This window comes from Babylonia areolata, chromosome 14 (assembly GCF_041734735.1).
Source record: "Babylonia areolata isolate BAREFJ2019XMU chromosome 14, ASM4173473v1, whole genome shotgun sequence".
In the NCBI taxonomy this organism is placed as follows: Eukaryota; Metazoa; Mollusca; class Gastropoda; order Neogastropoda; family Buccinidae; genus Babylonia; species Babylonia areolata.
In genome coordinates, this window is record NC_134889.1 from 986376 (window position 1) to 1009049 (window position 22674).

The following is a 22674-nucleotide window of genomic DNA, read 5'->3' on the forward strand; positions in this document are numbered from 1 at the left end:
CAGCCTCCCCCCCTCTCTCTCTCTCCTAGCCTCCCCCCCTCTCCCTCTCTCCCAGCCTCCCCCTCTCTCCCAGCCTCCCCCCTCTCCCAGCCTCCCCCCTCTCTCTCTCCCTCTCTCCCAGCCTCCCCCCTCTCCCAGCCTCCCCCCTCTCTCTCTCCCTCTCTCCCAGCCTCCCCCCTCTCTCTCTCCCTCTCTCCCAGCCTCCCCCCTCTCCCTCTCTCCAAGCCTCCCCCCTCTCTCTCTCCCTCTCTCCCAGCCTCCCCCCTCTCTCTCTCTCCCAGCCCGTCTCTCTCCCAGCCCCTCTCTCTCTCCCTCCCTCTCTCCAAGACAAGCAAACCGAAGCCCAAACCTTTACATCACAGACACTGAGAGACCAGGTCTGCGTGCACAATGGACCCTGAGTGATGATGATGATGATGATGATGACGAAGTGGACGGTCAGAGAGGAAGGATCAACATGTACATAGTCACTGCATGTACACAGGGTAATGGCGGAGAAAGCAACAGCAAGGACTCTTCACTTCCCACTCTGCTGAAAAAGCCAGAGAGGAGAGAGGGAGAGGGGGGGGCCAACAGCCAGGACAGGTGACACAGCACACACAGCTCACACCCCCACACCCTCACACCACCAAGGCTCTGACCTGTGTGGGACACCGACTCTTCCGACTCGCTTTCCGAGCCCGTCTTGTGGGACCAGGGCTGAGGGAGGGGGGACTTTCCAGGGGGAAGCAACCTACCCACGGGCGACTTCTTCCCCTTGCTGCGACTCTCCGCCTCCTCCTCCTCATTGACGGAGCTGTTGATGATGGTGTCGTCGCTGGAGTCCACACGCCGGTCGGGGCTCGACTCCAGCTGGGTGGGCACCTCACTGCCGTCAGCCACGTCCTCCGCGATGGACGTCTCCGAGGACCTGGTGCCCGGAGCACGGGATCTGGTGCTGCTGTCTGTGGGAGACTTCTTGTCCGACGCTGAGGCTGTGATGTGGGTGGACACGGCCTCTGACTGGCTGAAGGGGGTGTAGGAATCCACCGCTGACCGCGGGGTGCTGGCCGGGTCCGTGCGTGCTGTCCGCGGGGTGCTGACCTTTTCTGGCCGACTGGCCACTTCCGCACGCAGGTTGCCTGGCAACACAGGTTGAACAAGGATGTCAGAAAATGTACACTGCTCCACAGTGAGTGAACACAGTGATTTAAAACGTAAACTGCTGTACAGTACAGTGATTTAAAATGTACACTGCCTCACAGTCAGTGAACACAGTGATTTAAAACGTAAACTGCTGTACAGTACAGTGATTTAAAATGTACACTGCTCCACACTAAGTGAATACAGTTAAAACTCAAGATTACCTGAAGAATATTTCTAACTCTGGCAGCATTAAATTTATCAATAGTATTTCTAACCCTGTCAGCAGTAACGTTTTCTGACCTGCCAAGAAAGAACTGAACATAAATACTAAAATGCCAAGTCTTAAGCTCTGATTTTTTCCCCAAAGTGCAGAAGCTGTGCATGTACAACTGATGAACAGTAGACACACACAAAAAGAACTAGCGAGAACCCATGGCAATAAAGAAAAAGGGTGGAAAACAAAGAGACAAACAAACAAAGCGCCAGACCCCGGCCCTCCCTCCCTTCACCTTTCCTCTCCACCTGGTCGGGCTGCCTGTCACCGTCCTTGTCCCTTTGTGCCGGGGGGTCAGTCTTGTCGGGGGGGGATGCCTTGTGGGAGACACGCCCCTCCCAGGCCTGCAGGGCCGAGCGCTCCAGCTGCAGCACCTTCTGCTCCTCGGCGTCCAGGTCCTGCTTCCAGCGCAACAGCTCACTGGCCTGCTTCCTCCGCTCCATCAGCTTCTGCTCCCGCACCGTCAGGTACCTGCAACACCCTCTGCACTGTCAGGTACCTGTTGTCAACGCCCACTGCACCGTCAGGTACCTGTTGTCAACACCCTCTGCACTGTCAGGTACCTGTTGTCAACACCCTCTGCACTGTCAGGTACCTGTTGTCAACGCCCACTGCACTGTCAGGTACCTGTTGTCAACACCCACTGCACCGTCAGGTACCTGTTGTCAACACCCACTGCACCGTCAGGTACCTGTTGTCAACACCCACTGCACCGTCAGGTACCTGTTGTCAACGCCCACTGCACTGTCAGGTACCTGTTGTCAACACCCACTGCACTGTCAGGTACCTGTTGTCAACACCCACTGCACCGTCAGGTACCTGTTGTCAACACATTCTACGGTCAGGTACCTGTTGTCAACACCCCCTGCACCATCAGGTACCTGTTGTCAACACCCTCTGCACTGTCAGGTACCTGTTGTCAACACCCACTGCCCCGCAGGTACCTGTTGTCAACACATTCTACGGTCAGGTACCTGTTGTCAACACCCCTGCACCGTCAGGTACCTGTTGTCAACACCCACTGCACCGTCAGGTACCTGTTGTCAACACATTCTACGGTCAGGTACCTGTTGTCAACACATTCTACGGTCAGGTACCTGTTGTCAACGCCCACTGCACTGTCAGGTACCTGCAAAACCCACTGCACCGTCAGGTACCTGTTTTCAACACATTCTACCGTCAGGTACCTGTTGTCAACACATTCTACGGTCAGGTACCTGTTGTCAACACCCACTGCACTGTCAGGTACCTGTTGTCAACACCCACTGCACCGTCAGGTACCTGTTGTCAACACCCAGCCTGCATGTTACTCATCACCACACACCACAACCCTAAGAGGGCAGGGGGGTTGGGGAGGTCTGGGTCCTCCTTTACACAGCTTAGTTGGCAGCTGTTATTGTTGCTTGAGGTCCAGACCCCACACACAGCACGGGACAGACCTCAATAGGCCCCCAGATACACACACATACCACTGGACAGACCTCAACAGGCCCCCAGATACACACACATACCACTGGTCAGACCTCAACAGGCCCCCAGATACACACACATACCACTGGTCAGACCTCAACAGGCCCCCAGATACACACACAGAGCACGGTACAGACCTCAACAGGCCCCCAGACACACACACATACCACTGGTCAGACCTCAACAGGCCCCCAGATACACACACAGAGCACGGTACAGACCTCAACAGGCCCCCAGACACACACACAGAGCACCAGGCACCACTTACTTATCATGTGGCTTTCAAAAAGAGGCAGAGACACTCATACACAGCTTCACACACACACGCAACATGGCTTTCAAAAAGAGGAAGAGAGAGACCCTCATACACACCTTCACACACAGACAGGTTACACATATTTTCAGACTCCGACAACACAAACACACATCTGATACACACTGTACAAATTTACCCCCCACCCCCCTTTCCCTGCCAAGGACAAGTCATTCTTACTTCTGGTCCAGGCGGATCTTCTGTTGTTTCTCCATCTTCTGTTTGTCTCCCTTGTACTTGGCCTTCCTCTGTGTCATCTCCGAGTCAGACTTTGAATCTGCCATGAAAAATAACACAGCGACCACTGTTCTGTCAGTATCTGATAGAAAGAGAAGAAGGAGGAGGGGAAGAAAGAGGAGAAGGAGGAGGAGGAGAAAAAGAAGTAGAAGATGAAGAAAGAGAAGAAGAAGAAGATGATGATGAACAAGAAGATGAAGGAGAAAAAGAAGAAGAAAGCAGACTAACCCTCACAGCCCTCACACAGGTGGGCACTCATGGTGTTGACAATCAAAGTTCCACACACCTGTGAAGATACAGAGAACCAGCAACAACCCACATCCATCATCAGGAGAGACAGGACAGGACAGGACAGGACAGGACAGGACAGCCACAAGGCTGGAGAACCAGCAACAACCCACATCCATCATCAGGACAGGACAGGACAGGACAGGACAGCCACAAGGCTGCAGAACCAGCAACAGGACAGGACAGCGACAGAACCAGCAACAACCCACATCCATCCTTTTCAATGTCATCTTAAACTCCTGTTGTGGTTCCTCAACCTGGGAAGCTGCACTGTTCCAAGTCCTGTCAAACTGTATTCCTCTTCACATTTCAATGTTATCGTTAAACACATTTCTACAATAATTTTTTTTTAAAAGAGATGAGGGAGTGGTGGGCGTTGTATGAGTTGGGGGAACAGGATATATGTAGGATGGAGTCAATGATATATATTTGAAATAAACAGAGGTAGTTGGGGGAACAGGATATATGTAGGATGGAGTCAATGATATATATTTGAAATAAACAGAGGTAGTTGGGGGAACAGGATATATGTAGGATGGAGTCAATGATATATATTTGAAATAAACAGAGGTAGTTGGGGGAACAGGATATATGTTGGATGGAGTCAATGATATATATTTGAAATAAACAGAGGTAGTTGGGGGAACAGGATATATGTAGGATGGAGTCAATGATATATATTTGAAATAAACAGAGGTAGTTGGGGGAACAGGATATATGTAGGATGGAGTCAATGATATATATTTGAAATAAACAGAGGTAGTTGGGGGAACAGGATATATGTAGGATGGAGTCAATGATATATATTTGAAATAAACAGAGGTAGTTGGGGGAACAGGATATATGTTGGATGGAGTCAATGATATATATTTGAAATAAACAGAGGTAGTTGGGGGAACAGGATATATGTAGGATGGAGTCAATGATATATATTTGAAATAAACAGAGGTAGTTGGGGGAACAGGATATATGTAGGATGGAGTCAATGATATATATTTGAAATAAACAGAGGTAGTTGGGGGAACAGGATATATGTTGGATGGAGTCAATGACATATATTTGAAATAAACAGAGGTAGTTGGGGGAACAGGATATATGTAGGATGGAGTCAATGATATATATTTGAAATAAACAGAGGTAGTTGGGGGACAGGATATATGTAGGATGGAGTCAATGATATATATTTGAAATAAACAGAGGTAGTTGGGGAACAGGATATATGTAGGATGGAGTCAATGATATATATTTGAAATAAACAGAGGTAGTTGGGGGAACAGGATATATGTTGGATGGAGTCAATGATATATATTTGAAATAAACAGAGGTAGTTGGGGGAACAGGATATATGTAGGATGGAGTCAATGATATATATTTGAAATAAACAGAGGTAGTTGGGGGAACAGGATATATGTAGGATGGAGTCAATGATATATATTTGAAATAAACAGAGGTAGTTGGGGGAACAGGATATATGTTGGATGGAGTCAATGATATATATTTGAAATAAACAGAGGTAGTTGGGGGAACAGGATATATGTAGGATGGAGTCAATGATATATATTTGAAATAAACAGAGGTAGTTGGGGGAACAGGATATATGTAGGATGGAGTCAATGATATATATTTGAAATAAACAGAGGTAGTTGGGGGAACAGGATATATGTAGGATGGAGTCAATGATATATATTTGAAATAAACAGAGGTAGTTGGGGTAACAGGATATATGTAGGATGGAGTCAATGATATATATTTGAAATAAACAGAGGTAGTTGGGGGAACAGGATATATGTAGGATGGAGTCAATGATATATATTTGAAATAAACAGAGTTAGTTGGGGGAACAGGATATATGTAGGATGGAGTCAATGATATATATTTGAAATAAACAGAGGTAGTTGGGGTAACAGGATATATGTAGGATGGAGTCAATGATATATATTTGAAATAAACAGAGGTAGTTGGGGGAACAGGATATATGTAGGATGGAGTCAATGATATATATTTGAAATAAACAGAGGTAGTTGGGGGAACAGGATATATGTAGGATGGAGTCAATGATATATATTTGAAATAAACAGAGGTAGTTGGGGGAACAGGATATATGTAGGATGGAGTCAATGATATATATTTGAAATAAACAGAGGTAGTTGGGGGAACAGGATATATGTAGGATGGAGTCAATGATATATATTTGAAATAAACAGAGGTAGTTGGGGGAACAGGATATATGTAGGATGGAGTCAATGATATATATTTGAAATAAACAGAGGTAGTTGGGGGAACAGGATATATGTAGGATGGAGTCAATGATATATATTTGAAATAAACAGAGGTAGTTGGGGGAACAGGATATATGTAGGATGGAGTCAATGATATATATTTGAAATAAACAGAGGTAGTTGGGGGAACAGGATATATGTAGGATGGAGTCAATGATATATATTTGAAATAAACAGAGGTAGTTGGGGAACAGGATATATGTAGGATGGAGTCAATGATATATATTTGAAATAAACAGAGGTAGTTGGGGGAACAGGATATATGTAGGATGGAGTCAATGATATATATTTGAAATAAACAGAGGTAGTTGGGGGAACAGGATATATGTTGGATGGAGTCAATGATATATATTTGAAATAAACAGAGGTAGTTGGGGGAACAGGATATATGTTGGATGGAGTCAATGATATATATTTGAAATAAACAGAGGTAGTTGGGGAACAGGATATATGTAGGATGGAGTCAATGATATATATTTGAAATAAACAGAGGTAGTTGGGGGAACAGGATATATGTAGGATGGAGTCAATGATATATATTTGAAATAAACAGAGGTAGTTGGGGGAACAGGATATATGTAGGATGGAGTCAATGATATATATTTGAAATAAACAGAGGTAGTTGGGGGAACAGGATATATGTAGGATGGAGTCAATGATATATATTTGAAATAAACAGAGGTAGTTGGGGGAACAGGATATATGTAGGATGGAGTCAATGATATATATTTGAAATAAACAGAGGTAGTTGGGGGAACAGGATATATGTAGGATGGAGTCAATGATATATATTTGAAATAAACAGAGGTAGTTGGGGGAACAGGATATATGTAGGATGGAGTCAATGATATATATTTGAAATAAACAGAGGTAGTTGGGGGAACAGGATATATGTAGGATGGAGTCAATGATATATATTTGAAATAAACAGAGGTAGTTGGGGGAACAGGATATATGTAGGATGGAGTCAATGATATATATTTGAAATAAACAGAGGTAGTTGGGGGAACAGGATATATGTAGGATGGAGTCAATGATATATATTTGAAATAAACAGAGGTAGTTGGGGGAACAGGATATATGTAGGATGGAGTCAATGATATATATTTGAAATAAACAGAGGTAGTTGGGGGAACAGGATATATGTAGGATGGAGTCAATGATATATATTTGAAATAAACAGAGGTAGCTGGGGGAACAGGATATATGTAGGATGGAGTCAATGATATATATTTGAAATAAACAGAGGTAGTTGGGGGAACAGGATATATGTAGGATGGAGTCAATGATATATATTTGAAATAAACAGAGGTAGTTGGGGGAACAGGATATATGTAGGATGGAGTCAATGATATATATTTGAAATAAACAGAGTTAGTTGGGGGAACAGGATATATGTAGGATGGAGTCAATGATATATATTTGAAATAAACAGAGGTAGTTGGGGGAACAGGATATATGTAGGATGGAGTCAATGATATATATTTGAAATAAACAGAGGTAGTTGGGGGAACAGGATATATGTAGGATGGAGTCAATGATATATATTTGAAATAAACAGAGGTAGTTGGGGAACAGGATATATGTTGGATGGAGTCAATGACATATATTTGAAATAAACAGAGGTAGTTGGGGGAACAGGATATATGTATGATGGAGTCAATGATATATATTTGAAATAAACAGAGGTAGTTGGGGGAACAGGGTATATGTAGGATGGAGTCAATATTATATATTTGAAATAAACAGAGTTAGTTGGGGGAACAGGATATATGTAGGATGGAGTCAATGATATATATTTGAAATAAACAGAGGTAGTTGGGGGAACAGGATATATGTAGGATGGAGTCAATGATATATATTTGAAATAAACAGAGGTAGTTGGGGTAACAGGATATATGTAGGATGGAGTCAATGATATATATTTGAAATAAACAGAGGTAGTTGGGGGAACAGGATATATGTAGGATGGAGTCAATGATATATATTTGAAATAAACAGAGGTAGTTGGGGGAACAGGATATATGTAGGATGGAGTCAATGATATATATTTGAAATAAACAGAGGTAGTTGGGGAACAGTGTGGATAGAGGATGGAGTCAATGATATATAGGAGATTATCAGCCGTAGCTACTTTTGTTTTCTCCGCATAGGCGGGTAGTAGTTTGCACAGGACAGGAATCAGACCCCTGCCGGAGTCTGCACTAGTGGGTCACGGTTAAGTATGTGTAATCAAAATATGAAATTAACAAAGGTAGTTGGGGAAACAGGGTGGATGGAGGATGGAGTCAATGATATATATATATATATCTGAAATAAACAGAGGTACAGTCAAAGAACATCACTGGATGGTAATCCTTGATCCCAGGTAAAACCAACAATACAACAGTGTACCTGTGTTCCACCCCACCCCTGTCTTACCTTTAGCGTAAGAAATGTCACTGGCATCCGACAGGTCCTCTACCTGGAAACAATAACAAAAACATATATACACTTCATTTCAGAGTTTTTCTTTTCTGCAATAAAACACACACCACCAGTGACAATATGTGACCATGAATAATCAAGTAAGGATGGACAATTCGACAACCAAACCAAACTCACTCTCCCCAACTGTCTTCATTGTATGCTATGGAAGTTTGAAGAGCTTTTCACAAGTGTGCAGTGTAAAAAGTAAAACAGATACAGTGAAAATGACCCTGCAAAACAGCTATCAATACAGTGGGAAAGGAGCTGAAAGGACAACAACTCCCTGAGCTCAATCTCTCCCTCCCTCCCTCCCCACACACTGCCCTGCCCACTGACCACACCCTCCCCACACACTGCCCTGCCCACTGACCACACCCTCCAATCTCCCCCCCACCCACTGACCACTCCCTCCCCCCTCCACACACACTGCCCTGCCCACTGACCACACCCTCCAATCTCCCCCCCACCCACTGACCACTCCCTCCCCCCTCCACACACACTGCCCTGCCCACTGACCACACCCTCCAATCTCCCCCCCACCCACTGACCACTCCCTCCCCCCTCTTCACACACTGCCCTGCCCACTGACCACACCCTCCAATCCCCCCCCACCCACTGACCACTCCCTCCCTCTCCCCCACACTGCCCTGCCCACTGACCACACCCTCCAATCCCCCCCCACCCACTGACCACTCCCTCCCTCTCCCCCACACTGCCCTGCCCACTGACCACACCCTCCAATCTCCCCCCCACCCACTGACCACTCCCTCCCTCTCCCCCACACTGCCCTGCCCACTGACCACACCCTCCAATCCCCCCCCACCCACTGACCACTCCCTCCCTCTCCCCCACACTGCCCTGCCCACTGACCACACCCTCCAATCCCCCCCCACCCACTGACCACTCCCTCCCTCTCCCCCACACACACTGCCCTGCCCACTGACCACACCCTCCCCCCTCTTCACACACTGCCCTGCCCACTGACCACACCCTCCCCCCTCTTCACACACTGCCCTGCCCACTGACCACACCCTGCCCCCTCTTCACACACTGCCCTGCCCACTGACCATGCTGGTGTCGTCCTCTGTGTGTCCCTCAGCTGGCTGACCCAGCCTTCCCTGCAGCTGCTGCATCTTCTCCCGTGTCTGCACAACACACAACACATCATCATACACACAGCACATCATCATACACACACAACACATCATCACACACACACACAACACATCATCATACACACACAACACATCATCATCCTCATTATCATCCATCATCACATCTTCTCCCGTGTCTGCACAACGCACAGCACATCATCATACACACACAACACATCATCATACACACACAACACATCATCATACACACAACACATCATCATACACACAACACATCATCATCCTCATTATCATCCATCATCACATCTTTTCCCATGTCTGCACAACACACAACACATCATCATACACACACAACACATCATCATACACACACAACACATCATCATACACACACAACACATCCTCATTATCATTCATCATCACATCTTCTCCTGTGTCTGCACAACACACAACACATCCTCATACTCATCATCCATCATCACATCCTCTCCCATGTCTGCACAACACACAACACATCCTCATCCTCATTATCATCCATCATCACATCTTCTCCCATGTCTGCACAACACACAACACATCATCATACACACACAACACATCATCATACACACACACACACACATACAACACATCATCATCCTCATTATCATCCATCATCACATCTTCTCCTGTGTCTGCACAACACACAACACATCATCATACACACACAACACATCATCATACACACACACACACATACAACACATCATCATCCTCATTATCATCCATCATCACATCTTCTCCTGTGTCTGCACAACACACAACACATCATCATACACACACACACACATACAACACATCATCATCCTCATTATCATCCATCATCACATCTTCTCCTGTGTCTGTACAACACATCATCATACACACACAACACACACACACACAACACATCATCCTCCTCATTATCATCCATCATCACATCTTCTCCTGTGTCTCTGTAACGCACACAACACATCCTCCTCCTAATTAACATCCATCATCAATCTTTAAAAAATAAAAAAAGTTCCTAATTTTGATGCCAGCCTACTTCACAGATGACCACTCTTGATAATTAAAACAAGCACATTTCATTTTAGTTTGATATAATCTGTGTTATATGTCTGGTAATTGTGTGTGGCATCAGCATCACAAACAGTGAAGACGTGTGGGACAGTATGGAATGATGCTAACAATGTACATCATGACAATGAAGGCAGTGTGGGACAGTGTGGAATGATGCTAACAATGTACATCATCACAGTGAAGGCAGTGTGGGACAGTGTGGAATGATGCTAACAATGTACATCATCACAGTGAAGGCAGTGTGGGACAGTGTGGAATGATGCTAACAATGTACATCATCACAGTGAAGGCAGTGTGGGACAGTGTGGAATGATGCTAACAATGTACATCATGACAGTGAAGACGTGTGGGACACTCTGGAATGATGCTAACAATGTACATCATGACAGTGAAGGCAGTGTGGGACAGTCTGGAATGATGCTAACAATGTACATCATCACAGTGAAGGCAGTGTGGGACAGTCTGGAATGATGCTAACAATGTACATCATCACAGTGAAGGCAGTGTGGGACAGTGTGGAATGATGCTAACAATGTACATCATCACAGTGAAGGCAGTGTGGGACAGTGTGGAATGATGCTAACAATGTACATCATCACAGTGAAGGCAGTGTGGGACAGTGTGGAATGATGCTAACAATGTACATCATGACAGTGAAGGCAGTGTGGGACACTCTGGAATGATGCTAACAATGTACATCATGACAGTGAAGGCAGTGTGGGACAGTATGGAATGATGCTAACAATGTACATCATGACAGTGAAGGCAGTGTGGGACAGTGTGGAATGATGCTAACAGTGTACATCATGACAGTGAAGGCAGTGTGGGACAGTGTGGAATGATGCTAACAATGTACATCATGACAGTGAAGGCAGTGTGGGACAGTGTGGAATGATGCTAACAATGTACATCATCACAGTGAAGGCAGTGTGGGACAGTATGGAATGATGCTAACAATGTACATCATGACAGTGAAGGCAGTGTGGGACAGTGTGGAATGATGCTAACAATGTACATCATCACAGTGAAGGCAGTGTGGGACAGTGTGGAATGATGCTAACAATGTACATCATCACAGTGAAGGCAGTGTGGGACAGTGTGGAATGATGCTAACAATGTACATCATGACAGTGAAGGCAGTGTGGGACAGTGTGGAATGATGCTAACAATGTACATCATGACAGTGAAGGCAGTGTGGGACAGTGTGGAATGATGCTAACAATGTACATCATGACAGTGAAGGCAGTGTGGGACAGTGTGGAATGATGCTAACAATGTACATCATGACAGTGAAGGCAGTGTGGGACAGTGTGGAATGATGCTAACAATGTACATCATGACAGTGAAGGCAGTGTGGGACAGTGTGGAATGATGCTAACAATGTACATCATGACAGTGAAGGCAGTGTGGGACAGTGTGGAATGATGCTAACAATGTACATCATCACAGTGAAGGCAGTGTGGGACAGTGTGGAATGATGCTAACAATGTACATCATCACAGTGAAGGCAGTGTGGGACAGTGTGGAATGATGCTAACAATGTACATCATCACAGTGAAGGCAGTGTGGGACAGTGTGGAATGATGCTAACAATGTACATCATGACAGTGAAGGCAGTGTGGGACAGTGTGGAATGATGCTAACAATGTACATCATGACAGTGAAGGCAGTGTGGGACAGTCTGGAATGATGCTAACAATGTACATCATGACAGTGAAGGCAGTGTGGGACAGTGTGGAATGATGCTAACAATGTACATCATCACAGTGAAGGCAGTGTGGGACAGTGTGGAATGATGCTAACAATGTACATCATCACAGTGAAGGCAGTGTGGGACAGTCTGGAATGATGCTAACAATGTACATCATCACAGTGAAGGCAGTGTGGGACAGTGTGGAATGATGCTAACAATGTACATCATGACAGTGAAGGCAGTGTGGGACAGTGTGGAATGATGCTAACAATGTACATCATCACAGTGAAGGCAGTGTGGGACAGTGTGGAATGATGCTAACAATGTACATCATGACAGTGAAGGCAGTGTGGGACAGTCTGGAATGATGCTAACAATGTACATCATCACAGTGAAGGCAGTGTGGGACAGTGTGGAATGATGCTAACAATGTACATCATCACAGTGAAGGCAGTGTGGGACAGTGTGGAATGATGCTAACAATGTACATCATCACAGTGAAGGCAGTGTGGGACAGTATGGAATGATGCTAATAGTTCCTGGGCCCCCCAGATGCTGAAGTTATCAGAGCCCTGCATGTTGGTCCTACCTCTGCCTGCATTTTGGCGATCTGCTCGTGCTGCTTCAGCAAACTATGGCGATGTTCTCTGGCCAGCTGCTCCGTCTTGAACATCCTGTCTATCTCCGCCTGTCAACACACACACATCTTGAACATCCTGTCTATCTCCGCCTGTCAACACACACACATCTTGAACATCCTGTCTATCTCCGCCTGTCAACACACACACATCTTGAACATCCTGTCTATCTCCGCCTGTCAACACACACACATCTTGAACATCCTGTCTATCTCCGCCTGTCAACACACACACATCTTGAACATCCTGTCTATCTCCGCCTGTCAACACACACACATCTTGAACATCCTGTCTATCTCTGCCTGTCAACACACACATCTTGAACATCCTGTCTATCTCCGCCTGTCAACACACACATCTTGAACATCCTGTCTATCTCCGCCTGTCAACAGACACACATCTTGAACATCCTGTCTATCTCCGCCTGTCAACACACACATCTTGAACATCCTGTCTATCTCCGCCTGTCAACACACACATCTTGAACATCCTGTCTATCTCTGCCTGTCAACACACACACATCTTGAACATCCTGTCTATCTCCGCCTGTCAACACACACACATCTTGAACATCCTGTCTATCTCCGCCTGTCAACACACACACATCTTGAACATCCTGTCTATCTCCACCTGTCAACACACACACATCTTGAACATCCTGTCTATCTCCGCCTGTCAACAGACACACATCTTGAACATCCTGTCTATCTCTGCCTGTCAACAGACACATCTTGAACATCCTGTCTATCTCTGCCTGTCAGACACTGATGATTGATCTATACACAGAGACAGACACTGATGATTGATCTAAACACAGAGACAGACACTGATGATTGATCTATACACAGAGACAGACACTGATGATCGATCTATACACACAGACAGACACTGATGATCGATCTATACACACAGACACTGATGATCGATCTATACACAGAGACAGACACTGATGATTGATCTATACACAGAGACAGACACTGATGATTAATCTATACACAGAGACAGACAGACACTGATGATTGATCTATACACAGAGACAGACACTGATGATTGATCTATACACAGAGACACTGATGATTGATCTATACACAGAGACAGACACTGATGATTGATCTATACACAGAGACAGACACTGATGATTGATCTATACACACAGACAGACACTGATGCTCGATCTATACACAGAGACACTGATGATTGATCTATACACAGAGACAGACACTGATGATTGATCTATACACACAGACAGACACTGATGCTCGATCTATACACAGAGACACTGATGATTGATCTATACACACAGACAGACACTGATGATCGATCTATACACAGAGACAGACACTGATGATCGATCTATACACAGAGACAGACACTGATGATTGATCTATACACACAGACAGACACTGATGATCGATCTATACACACAGACAGACACTGAAGATTGATCTATACACAGAGACAGACACTGATGATTGATCTATACACAGAGACAGACACTGATGATTGATCTATACACAGAGACAGACACTGAAGATTGATCTATACACAGAGACAGACACTGATGATTGATCTATACACAGAGACAGACACTGATGATTGATCTATACACAGAGACACTGATGATCGATCTATACACAGAGACAGACACTGAAGATTGATCCAAACACAGAGACAGACAGACACTGATGATTCACAGAGACAAACAGACACTGATGATCGATCTATACACAGAGACAGACACTGATGATCAATCTATACACCAAACGACACTGATGATCACTCTACACCCAGAGACAAACACGCCCCCCCAACACACACACCCACCTTATGCTCAGCCTGCTCCTTCAAGATGGCCTTCTCACGGTCAGCCAGGCGTTTGAGCTCCCGGTGAGCGGTGTGGGAGGTGGAGTCACCCTGACCCTTCTCCAGCCACTGCTGCCTCTCCTGTCTGACCAGAGACAGCTGGGCACGGGTCTTCTCCTTCAGGGCCTTGGCACGGATCCTCAGCAGGGACTCCTGGTACTGGGCCCGCACCTCCTCCTCCCGCATGATGTTGCGCACGATGTCCATGGTGAAGCGGTTGAAGGAGTCCTCCCCCCCGTAGATTGACGTCAGGTCCGCGACACGCAGGGAGCTTCCTGGGGGAGGGAGGGGGCGGGGGGCACAACCATATCATCAAATCAGTTCTGTGTGTGTGTCTTTTTTGTGTAAAAGAATGTTGTGTAATTATTCAGGGGTGGTAATGGAGGGTGGTGGACACTGTCTTTTGTTTTGTTTTTTTTAATTTTGTAAAAGAATGTTGTGTAATTATTTGTTGTTTTGTGAGGGGTGGTGATGGAGAGTGGCACACACTGTTTCACTTTTTATTTTCTTTCTTCAAAATTTTTTTGTGTGTAATCTTTGAACTGTTTGTTTGGGTCCTTCTTTTCTCCACTCTCCCCCCTCTGGTGTTAGGAACAGGAAACATGGTCCTTCTTTTCTCCACTCTCCCCCCTCTGGTGTTAGGAACAGGAAACATGGTCCATCTTTTCTCCACTCTCCCCCCTCTTGTGTCAGGAAAAGGAAACATCTTTTCTCCACTCTCCCCCCTCTTGTGTCAGGAAAAGGAAACATGCTTGCAAGCTGCCACTGTATGGTGACAATGTGTCTGCTGCAAAAGATGTTGATTCCAAGAGAGAACTGAGGGAGTGTGTGTTGAGGAGAGGAACAGAACACAAAATGTGTGGGCCAAGCTGAGCTGACACAATGTCACTGGCGCTTCTAAAATAGCACTTGCAAGCCTGCTGAACTGATAAACACACGCACACACACACACACACATGCACCCCCCACTGCTGCATAAAATGGGGTCCAGTCTTACTCTCTTCGCTGACTGGTGTCTTGCTGGCACTCTTGCGGTTCTTGGCATCCCTGGAGGGCCTCTTTTTCACAGACCTGTCTTCTGTGGCCGACTCCTCAAAGGACAAGGAGTAGTCCCCATCTGCAAGGCATTCAACAGTAACTGCACTCACCACGTCTGCCGTCTGTGTCAAATACTATCCTTTTAACTATCATCTTTTTAACAGTGAGTATGCTGAGGGTACTTCATGTTTTCCATACAAACTTTCAGCATTTCTGCAGAGAGTATGCTCCTTCTTTGTGAAGGATTTTGCATGGTTCTGGTCCGAGTTAGAGCTCCATAGCCTTTCACCACCCTTGGGGCAGTTGATTCATACCTCTTTGTGAAGGATTTTACATGGTTATGGTCCGAGTTAGAGCTCCATAGCCTTTCACCACCCTTGGGGCAGTTGATTCATACCTCAGCTCGGCAACGGAGGGCAGGACCACATCCACTTCTTCCACTGTTTAAGGTTAAAACTGACACACACCTTCAGAGTAAAGGGCACAGCACCATGCTGAAACCAGACTGGAACCCCCGGACACTCCTTTCCTAGTTGTGCGTCTTACCACTTGGCCAGGCGTGCACACTGTTCTACAGTCACAGACAGGTGCAACAGCCGAGTGGTTAAAGTGCTGGACTGTCAATCTGACAGTCCCGGGTTCAAATCACGGTGACGGCGCCTGGTGGGTAAAGGGTGGAGATTTTTACGATCTCCCAGGTCAACATATGTGCAGACCTGCGAGTGCCTGAACCCCCTTCGTGTGTATATGCAAGCAGAAGATCAAATACGCACGTTAAAGATCCTGTAATCCATGTCAGCGTTCGGTGGGTTATGGAAACAAGAACATACCCAGCATGCCCACCCCCGAAAACGGAGTATGGCTGCCTACATGGCGGGGTAAAAACGGTCATACACGTAAAAGCCCACTCGTGTGCATACGAGTGAACGCAGAAGAAGAAGAAGTACTACAGTCACATCACTGCTGACACGTTTGCCCTGACCCCCCTCAGCCACCCCCACTCTCCCCCCATCTGTACTCACCGGGCACTTCCTCAGCAGCACCACTGGCGTCAGCACCCGGAGCCTCAGAGTCACTGGCTGTCTTGATGGAGTAGTCAGACTCCGCCTGAGAATCTTCTGCCGTCTTGATGGACTCCGTGTCCTCTGCTGTCTTGACGGACGTCGTGTAGTCCTCTGCTGTTCGGACCGAGGTGGCCGAGTCCTCGGCGGTTCTGACGGTGGTGCTGGAGTCTCTGGCCGTCTTGACGGCCGTGCTGGAGTCTTCGGCCGTTTTGAGGGACGGGGAGCTCCTGTATGGCCACACACACAGGAGTATAGCTTACCTCCACACCCCTAAACCTCACTGTCACTAACACAGCAGTATAGCTTACCTCCACACCCCTATAGCTTACCACCACACCCCTATAGCTTACCACCATACCCCTAAAGGTCACTGTCACTAACACAGCAGTACAACATACCTCCACACCCCTAAACCTCACTGTCACTAACACAGCAGTATAGCTTACCTCCACACCCCTAAACCTCACTGTCACTAACACAGCAGTATAGCTTACCTCCCCACCCCTAAACCTCACTGTCACTAACACAGCAGTATAGCTTACCTCCACACCCCTATAGCTTACCTCCACACCCCTATAGCTTACCACCACACCCCTATAGCTTACCACCATACCCCTAAAGGTCACTGTCACTAACACAGCAGTACAACATACCTCCACACCCCTAAACCTCACTGTCACTAACACAGCAGTATAGCTTACCTCCCCACCCCTAAACCTCACTGTCACTAACACAGCAGTATAGCTTACATCCACACCCCTAAACCTCACTGTCACTAACACAGCAGTATAGCTTACATCCACACCCCTAAACCTCACTGTCACTAACACAGCAGTATAGCTTACATCCACACCCCTAAACCTCACTGTCACTAACACAGCAATACAACATACCTCCACACCCCTAAACCTCAATGTCAGCAACACTTCACACAAAGATCAGGACCTTTGATTACTACCTGAATCTTATTATCATCCTCATTATCTAGTTGGCCCACTGACCTTGACCTTGAGGAGGGTGCGGGGGAGGCGGCATGGCCAGCAGAGGGCCTGGTGTCATGCAGCGACGTGAACGTCTCTGTGTACTCTGTGTCGTCACGACCCCGCGACCGGGTCACCGAGCTTGTGGTGACCTTGGTCTCTGGGCGGCGGTTCTCAGCCTTCTCCAACAGCTGCCTGCTGCCTGAACATGGCATGGTGTACACAAACATCAGACATCTAACATGGCATGGTGTACACAAACATCAGACATATAACACGGCATGGGGAAGGAATAAAGCACATGTCATGTACACAAACATCAGGTATATGACATGGCATAAGGTCAAGAACAGATCAGGTGACTTATGTACTCCAAGGTCAGATATGTTTCACCCATTCACACACACATGCACTGTTCTCAGCATTCATATGTCACAAGCTTTCAAGACTGTGTGTGGTTACCACATCAACCATTTTCATTCTTAAATAGAAAAACAAGACTTCAGTTTTTTGCACCTGCATACTTTTCCCTATCATGATATGCGGTATAACATGTTGTGACCTTGCCTGTAAACAAACCTGAATATTTACTGACTTCAAAGTTCAACAGGGATAATGCTACCAACATAGACAGTTGCTATACCAAGCTTGATAAAAACCGGGATGTGAGTTACAAGTTCTGTTGAGCTTTTTCTGTTTTGTCAGTTCTATGTCTTTCCATGTCAGTGATGTCACAGAGGGAAGACAGACCTACCTGTGACAGGGGGGGCGTGGAGGGAGGCCATGTCGGAGGCCGGGGCCTGGACAGCCTTGCTGTGGATCAGCTGTTGCTGTAGCTGCTGGGCCGACGCCAGGCGTTCTTCCTGGACCTGCTGCTGCAGGGACCGTAACTCTGCACTGTGGGCCTGCTGTCGGGCCTGTCACGGCACAACACAACACAGCTATGTAAACACAGCTATGTAAATGACACAACAACGCAGCTATGTAAATGACACAGCTATCAAAATGACACAACAACACAGCTATGTAAATGACACAACAACACAGCTATGTAAATGACACAGCTATCAAAATGACACAACAACACAGCTATGTAAATGACACAACAACGCAGCTATGTAAATGACACAACTATCAAAATGACACAACTGCACAGCTATGTAAATGACACAACTGCACAGCTATGTAAACGACATAACAACTACACAACTATGTAAACAACATAACAACTACACAGCTATGTAAACGACACAACTACACAGCTATGTAAATGACGCAACACAGCTATGTAAACGGCACAACAACAACTCAGCTGTGTAAACGACACAACAACAACTCAGCTATGTAAATGACACAACAACTACACAGCCATGTAAATGACACAACTACACAGCCATGTAAATGACACAACTACACAGCCATGTCAGCTTTAATTCTGGCCACAGTACCAGCAGTAATCAACAGACAGCACAGGCAAACACTGCTCACAACCCCAAAGGGACCTCCACTGCAGCAGCAGCATTGTAATAATTCACCATCAAAAAACAAACAAACAAAAAAAAGTCCCAAATTCTGTGTTCTTTCATGTCCTGGTGTCATTGTGGCCTCAGTCAGACCCACCTCCATTTCAAGGACAGACTTCAGTGTCAGCAGCTTCATGGGCAACCGTCCATGGAGGGACGTGGTGGCCGACTCTACTCCGGAGGGAACGCTCACTCAGTCTGGCTCCATGACCAAGACATTACTGTCATAAGTAAGGGGGGGGGGGGGGGGGGGGGGGTTAGCAGGTGGTGTTTTGTGCATGCTGAATCAGAACAGGCACTGCTGAACGCCACCGAAGTGACTCAGCAGCAGTGCAGGGTCTCTCCTCTGGTGTGTTGCCTCCTGGCGACCTAACATTGATGGTTCCCTGAGGACTGCCGGCACTGGGACGACGACACACAGACCTGAGTTTGGCTGAGGACTGCCGGCACTGGGATGACGACACACAGACCTGAGTTTGGCTGAGGACTGCCGGCACTGGGATGACGACACACAGACCTGAGTTTGGCTGAGGACTGCCGGCACTGGGACGATGACACACAGACCTGAGTTTGGCTGAGGACTGCCGGCACTGGGACGACGACACAGAGACCTGAGTTTGGCTGAGGACTGCCGGCACTGGGACGACGACACACAGACCTGAGTTTGGCTGAGGACTGCCGGCACTGGGACGACGACACACAGACCTGAGTTTGGCTGAGGACTGCCGGCACTGGGACGACAACACATGGACCTGAGTTTGGCTGAGGACTGCCGGCACTGGGACGACGACACACAGACCTGAGTTTGGCTGAGGACTGCCGGCACTGGGACGACGACACACAGACCTGAGTTTGGCTGAGGACTGCCGGCACTGGGACGACGACACACGGACCTGAGTTTGGCTGTTTATGAGGGGCAGGGACTGAGCAGCATGGAAGTGATGCCACTGAAACGCTACAGATGATGGGGCAGCAAAAATGAAATAAATAAATGAAGAAGAAAGAATCCCCCGACCAAATCAGCGCTGACCTTGAGGACCTGAGCGACGGAGACTGTCTCCTGCTGGGCCAGAGCCACAGCACGGGTCCTCTCCGCGCTGGACAGCTGACGGATCGAGTCCTCCAGACTCTCCAGCCGCGCCAGCTCCGCCGTCATCTGTCTCTCCAGGGCCGCCGGAGACCACCGTGCCTCTCCGCCCTCCTGCTGGGACCGGTCTGCTATGGGTCCGCCATAACTCTGTCACAGGGGGGGTGGGCGTGGGGGGGGATGGTTACTGACAGTTCATCATTGGGCATTCGGGGGGCCGGGGTGATGGTTACTGACAGTTCATCACTGGGCACGGGGAGGGGCACGGGGGGCCTTGGTTACTGATGGTTCATCACTGGGCATGAAGGGGTGTGGGGGGTGATGGTTACTGATGGTTCATCACTGGGAATGAAGGGGTGCGGGGGGTGATGGTTACTGACAGTTCATCACTGGGCATGAAGGGGTGCGGGGGGCCTTGGTTACTGATGGTTCATCACTGGGCATGAAGGGGTGTGGGGGCCCATGGTTACTGATGGTTCATCACTGGGCATGAAGGGGTGCGGGGGGCCATGGTTACTGATGGTTCATCACTGGGCATGAAGGGGTGCGGGGGGCCTTGGTTACTGATGGTTCATCACTGGGCATGAAGGGGTGCGGGGGGCCATGGTTACTGATGGTTCATCACTGGGCATGAAGGGGTGCGGGGGGCCATGGTTACTGATGGTTCATCACTGGGCATGAAGGGGTGCGGGGGGCCATGGTTACTGACGGTTCATCACTGGGCATGAAGGGGTGCGGGGGGCCATGGTTACTGATGGTTCATCACTGGGCATGAAGGGGTACGGGGGGCCATGGTTACTGATGGTTCATCACTGGGCATGAAGGGGTGCGGGGGGCCATGGTTACTGATGGTTCATCACTGGGCATGAAGGGGTGCGGGGGGCCTTGGTTACTGATGGTTCATCACTGGGAATGAAGGGGTGCAGGGGGCCATGGTTACTGATGGTTCATCACTGGGCACGGGGAGGGGTGCGGGAGGCCATGGTTACTGATGGTTCATCACTGGGCATGAAGGGGTACGGGGGGCCATGGTTACTGATGGTTCATCACTGGGCATGAAGGGGTGCGGGGGGCCATGGTTACTGATGGTTCATCACTGGGCATGAAGGGGTACGGGGGGCCTTGGTTACTGATGGTTCATCACTGGGAATGAAGGGGTGCAGGGGGCCATGGTTACTGATGGTTCATCACTGGGCACGGGGAGGGGTGCGGGAGGCCATGGTTACTGATGGTTCATCACTGGGCATGAAGGGGTGCGGGGCCCCATGGTTACTGATGGTTCATCATTGGGCATGAAGGGGTGCGGGGGGCCATGGTTACTGATGGTTCATCACTGGGCATGAAGGGGTGCGGGGGGCCATGGTTACTGATGGTTCATCACTGGGAATGAAGGGGTGCAGGGGGCCATGGTTACTGATGGTTCATCACTGGGCACGGGGAGGCGTGCGGGAGGCCATGGTTACTGATGGTTCATCACTGGGCATGGGGAGGGGTGCGGGGGGCCATGGTTACTGATGGTTCATCACTGGGCATGAAGGGGTGCGGGGCCCCATGGTTACTGATGGTTCATCATTGGGCATGAAGGGGTGCGGGGGGCCATGGTTACTGATGGTTCATCACTGGGCATGAAGGGGTGCGGGGGGCCATGGTTACTGATGGTTCATCACTGGGAATGAAGGGGTGCAGGGGGCCATGGTTACTGATGGTTCATCACTGGGCACGGGGAGGGGTGCGGGAGGCCATGGTTACTGATGGTTCATCACTGGGCATGAAGGGGTGCGGGGGGCCATGGTTACTGATGGTTCATCACTGGGCATGAAAGGGTGCGGGGGGCCATGGTTACTGATGGTTCATCACTGGGCATGGGGAGGGGTGCGGGGGGCCATGGTTACTGATGGTTCATCACTGGGCATGAAGGGGTGCGGTGGGCCATGGTTACTGATGGTTCATCACTGGGCATGGGGAGGGGTGTGGGGGGCCATGGTTACTGATGGTTCATCACTGGGCATGGGGAGGGGTGCGGGGGGCCATGGTTACTGATGGTTCATCACTGGGCATGGGGAGGGGTGCGGGGGGCCTTGGTTACTGATGGTTCATCACTGGGCATGGGGAGGGGT

General features: G+C 48.0%; 1 protein-coding gene across 3 annotated transcripts in view; it reads right to left on the reverse strand.

Moving 5' to 3' along the window:
- LOC143289716 (centrosome-associated protein 350-like) overlaps positions 1–22674 on the reverse strand; it is a 186608-nt gene that overhangs the window by 16407 nt on the left and 147527 nt on the right. For 2 of the 3 annotated variants that reach the window (XM_076598781.1, XM_076598783.1), the window contains 12 exons: positions 20501–20707; positions 18702–18864; positions 17969–18149; positions 16926–17194; positions 15863–15982; positions 14827–15140; positions 12954–13052; positions 9523–9600; positions 8408–8450; positions 3363–3459; positions 1635–1870; positions 642–1121 (listed from right to left, as the gene is read on the reverse strand). In XM_076598781.1, the coding sequence (XP_076454896.1) occupies positions 642–1121; positions 1635–1870; positions 3363–3459; positions 8408–8450; positions 9523–9600; positions 12954–13052; positions 14827–15140; positions 15863–15982; positions 16926–17194; positions 17969–18149; positions 18702–18864; positions 20501–20707 (2287 nt within the window). The remainder of the gene's footprint in view (positions 1–641; positions 1122–1634; positions 1871–3362; positions 3460–8407; positions 8451–9522; positions 9601–12953; positions 13053–14826; positions 15141–15862; positions 15983–16925; positions 17195–17968; positions 18150–18701; positions 18865–20500; positions 20708–22674) is intronic. The other variant, XM_076598782.1, reaches the window with a different exon arrangement.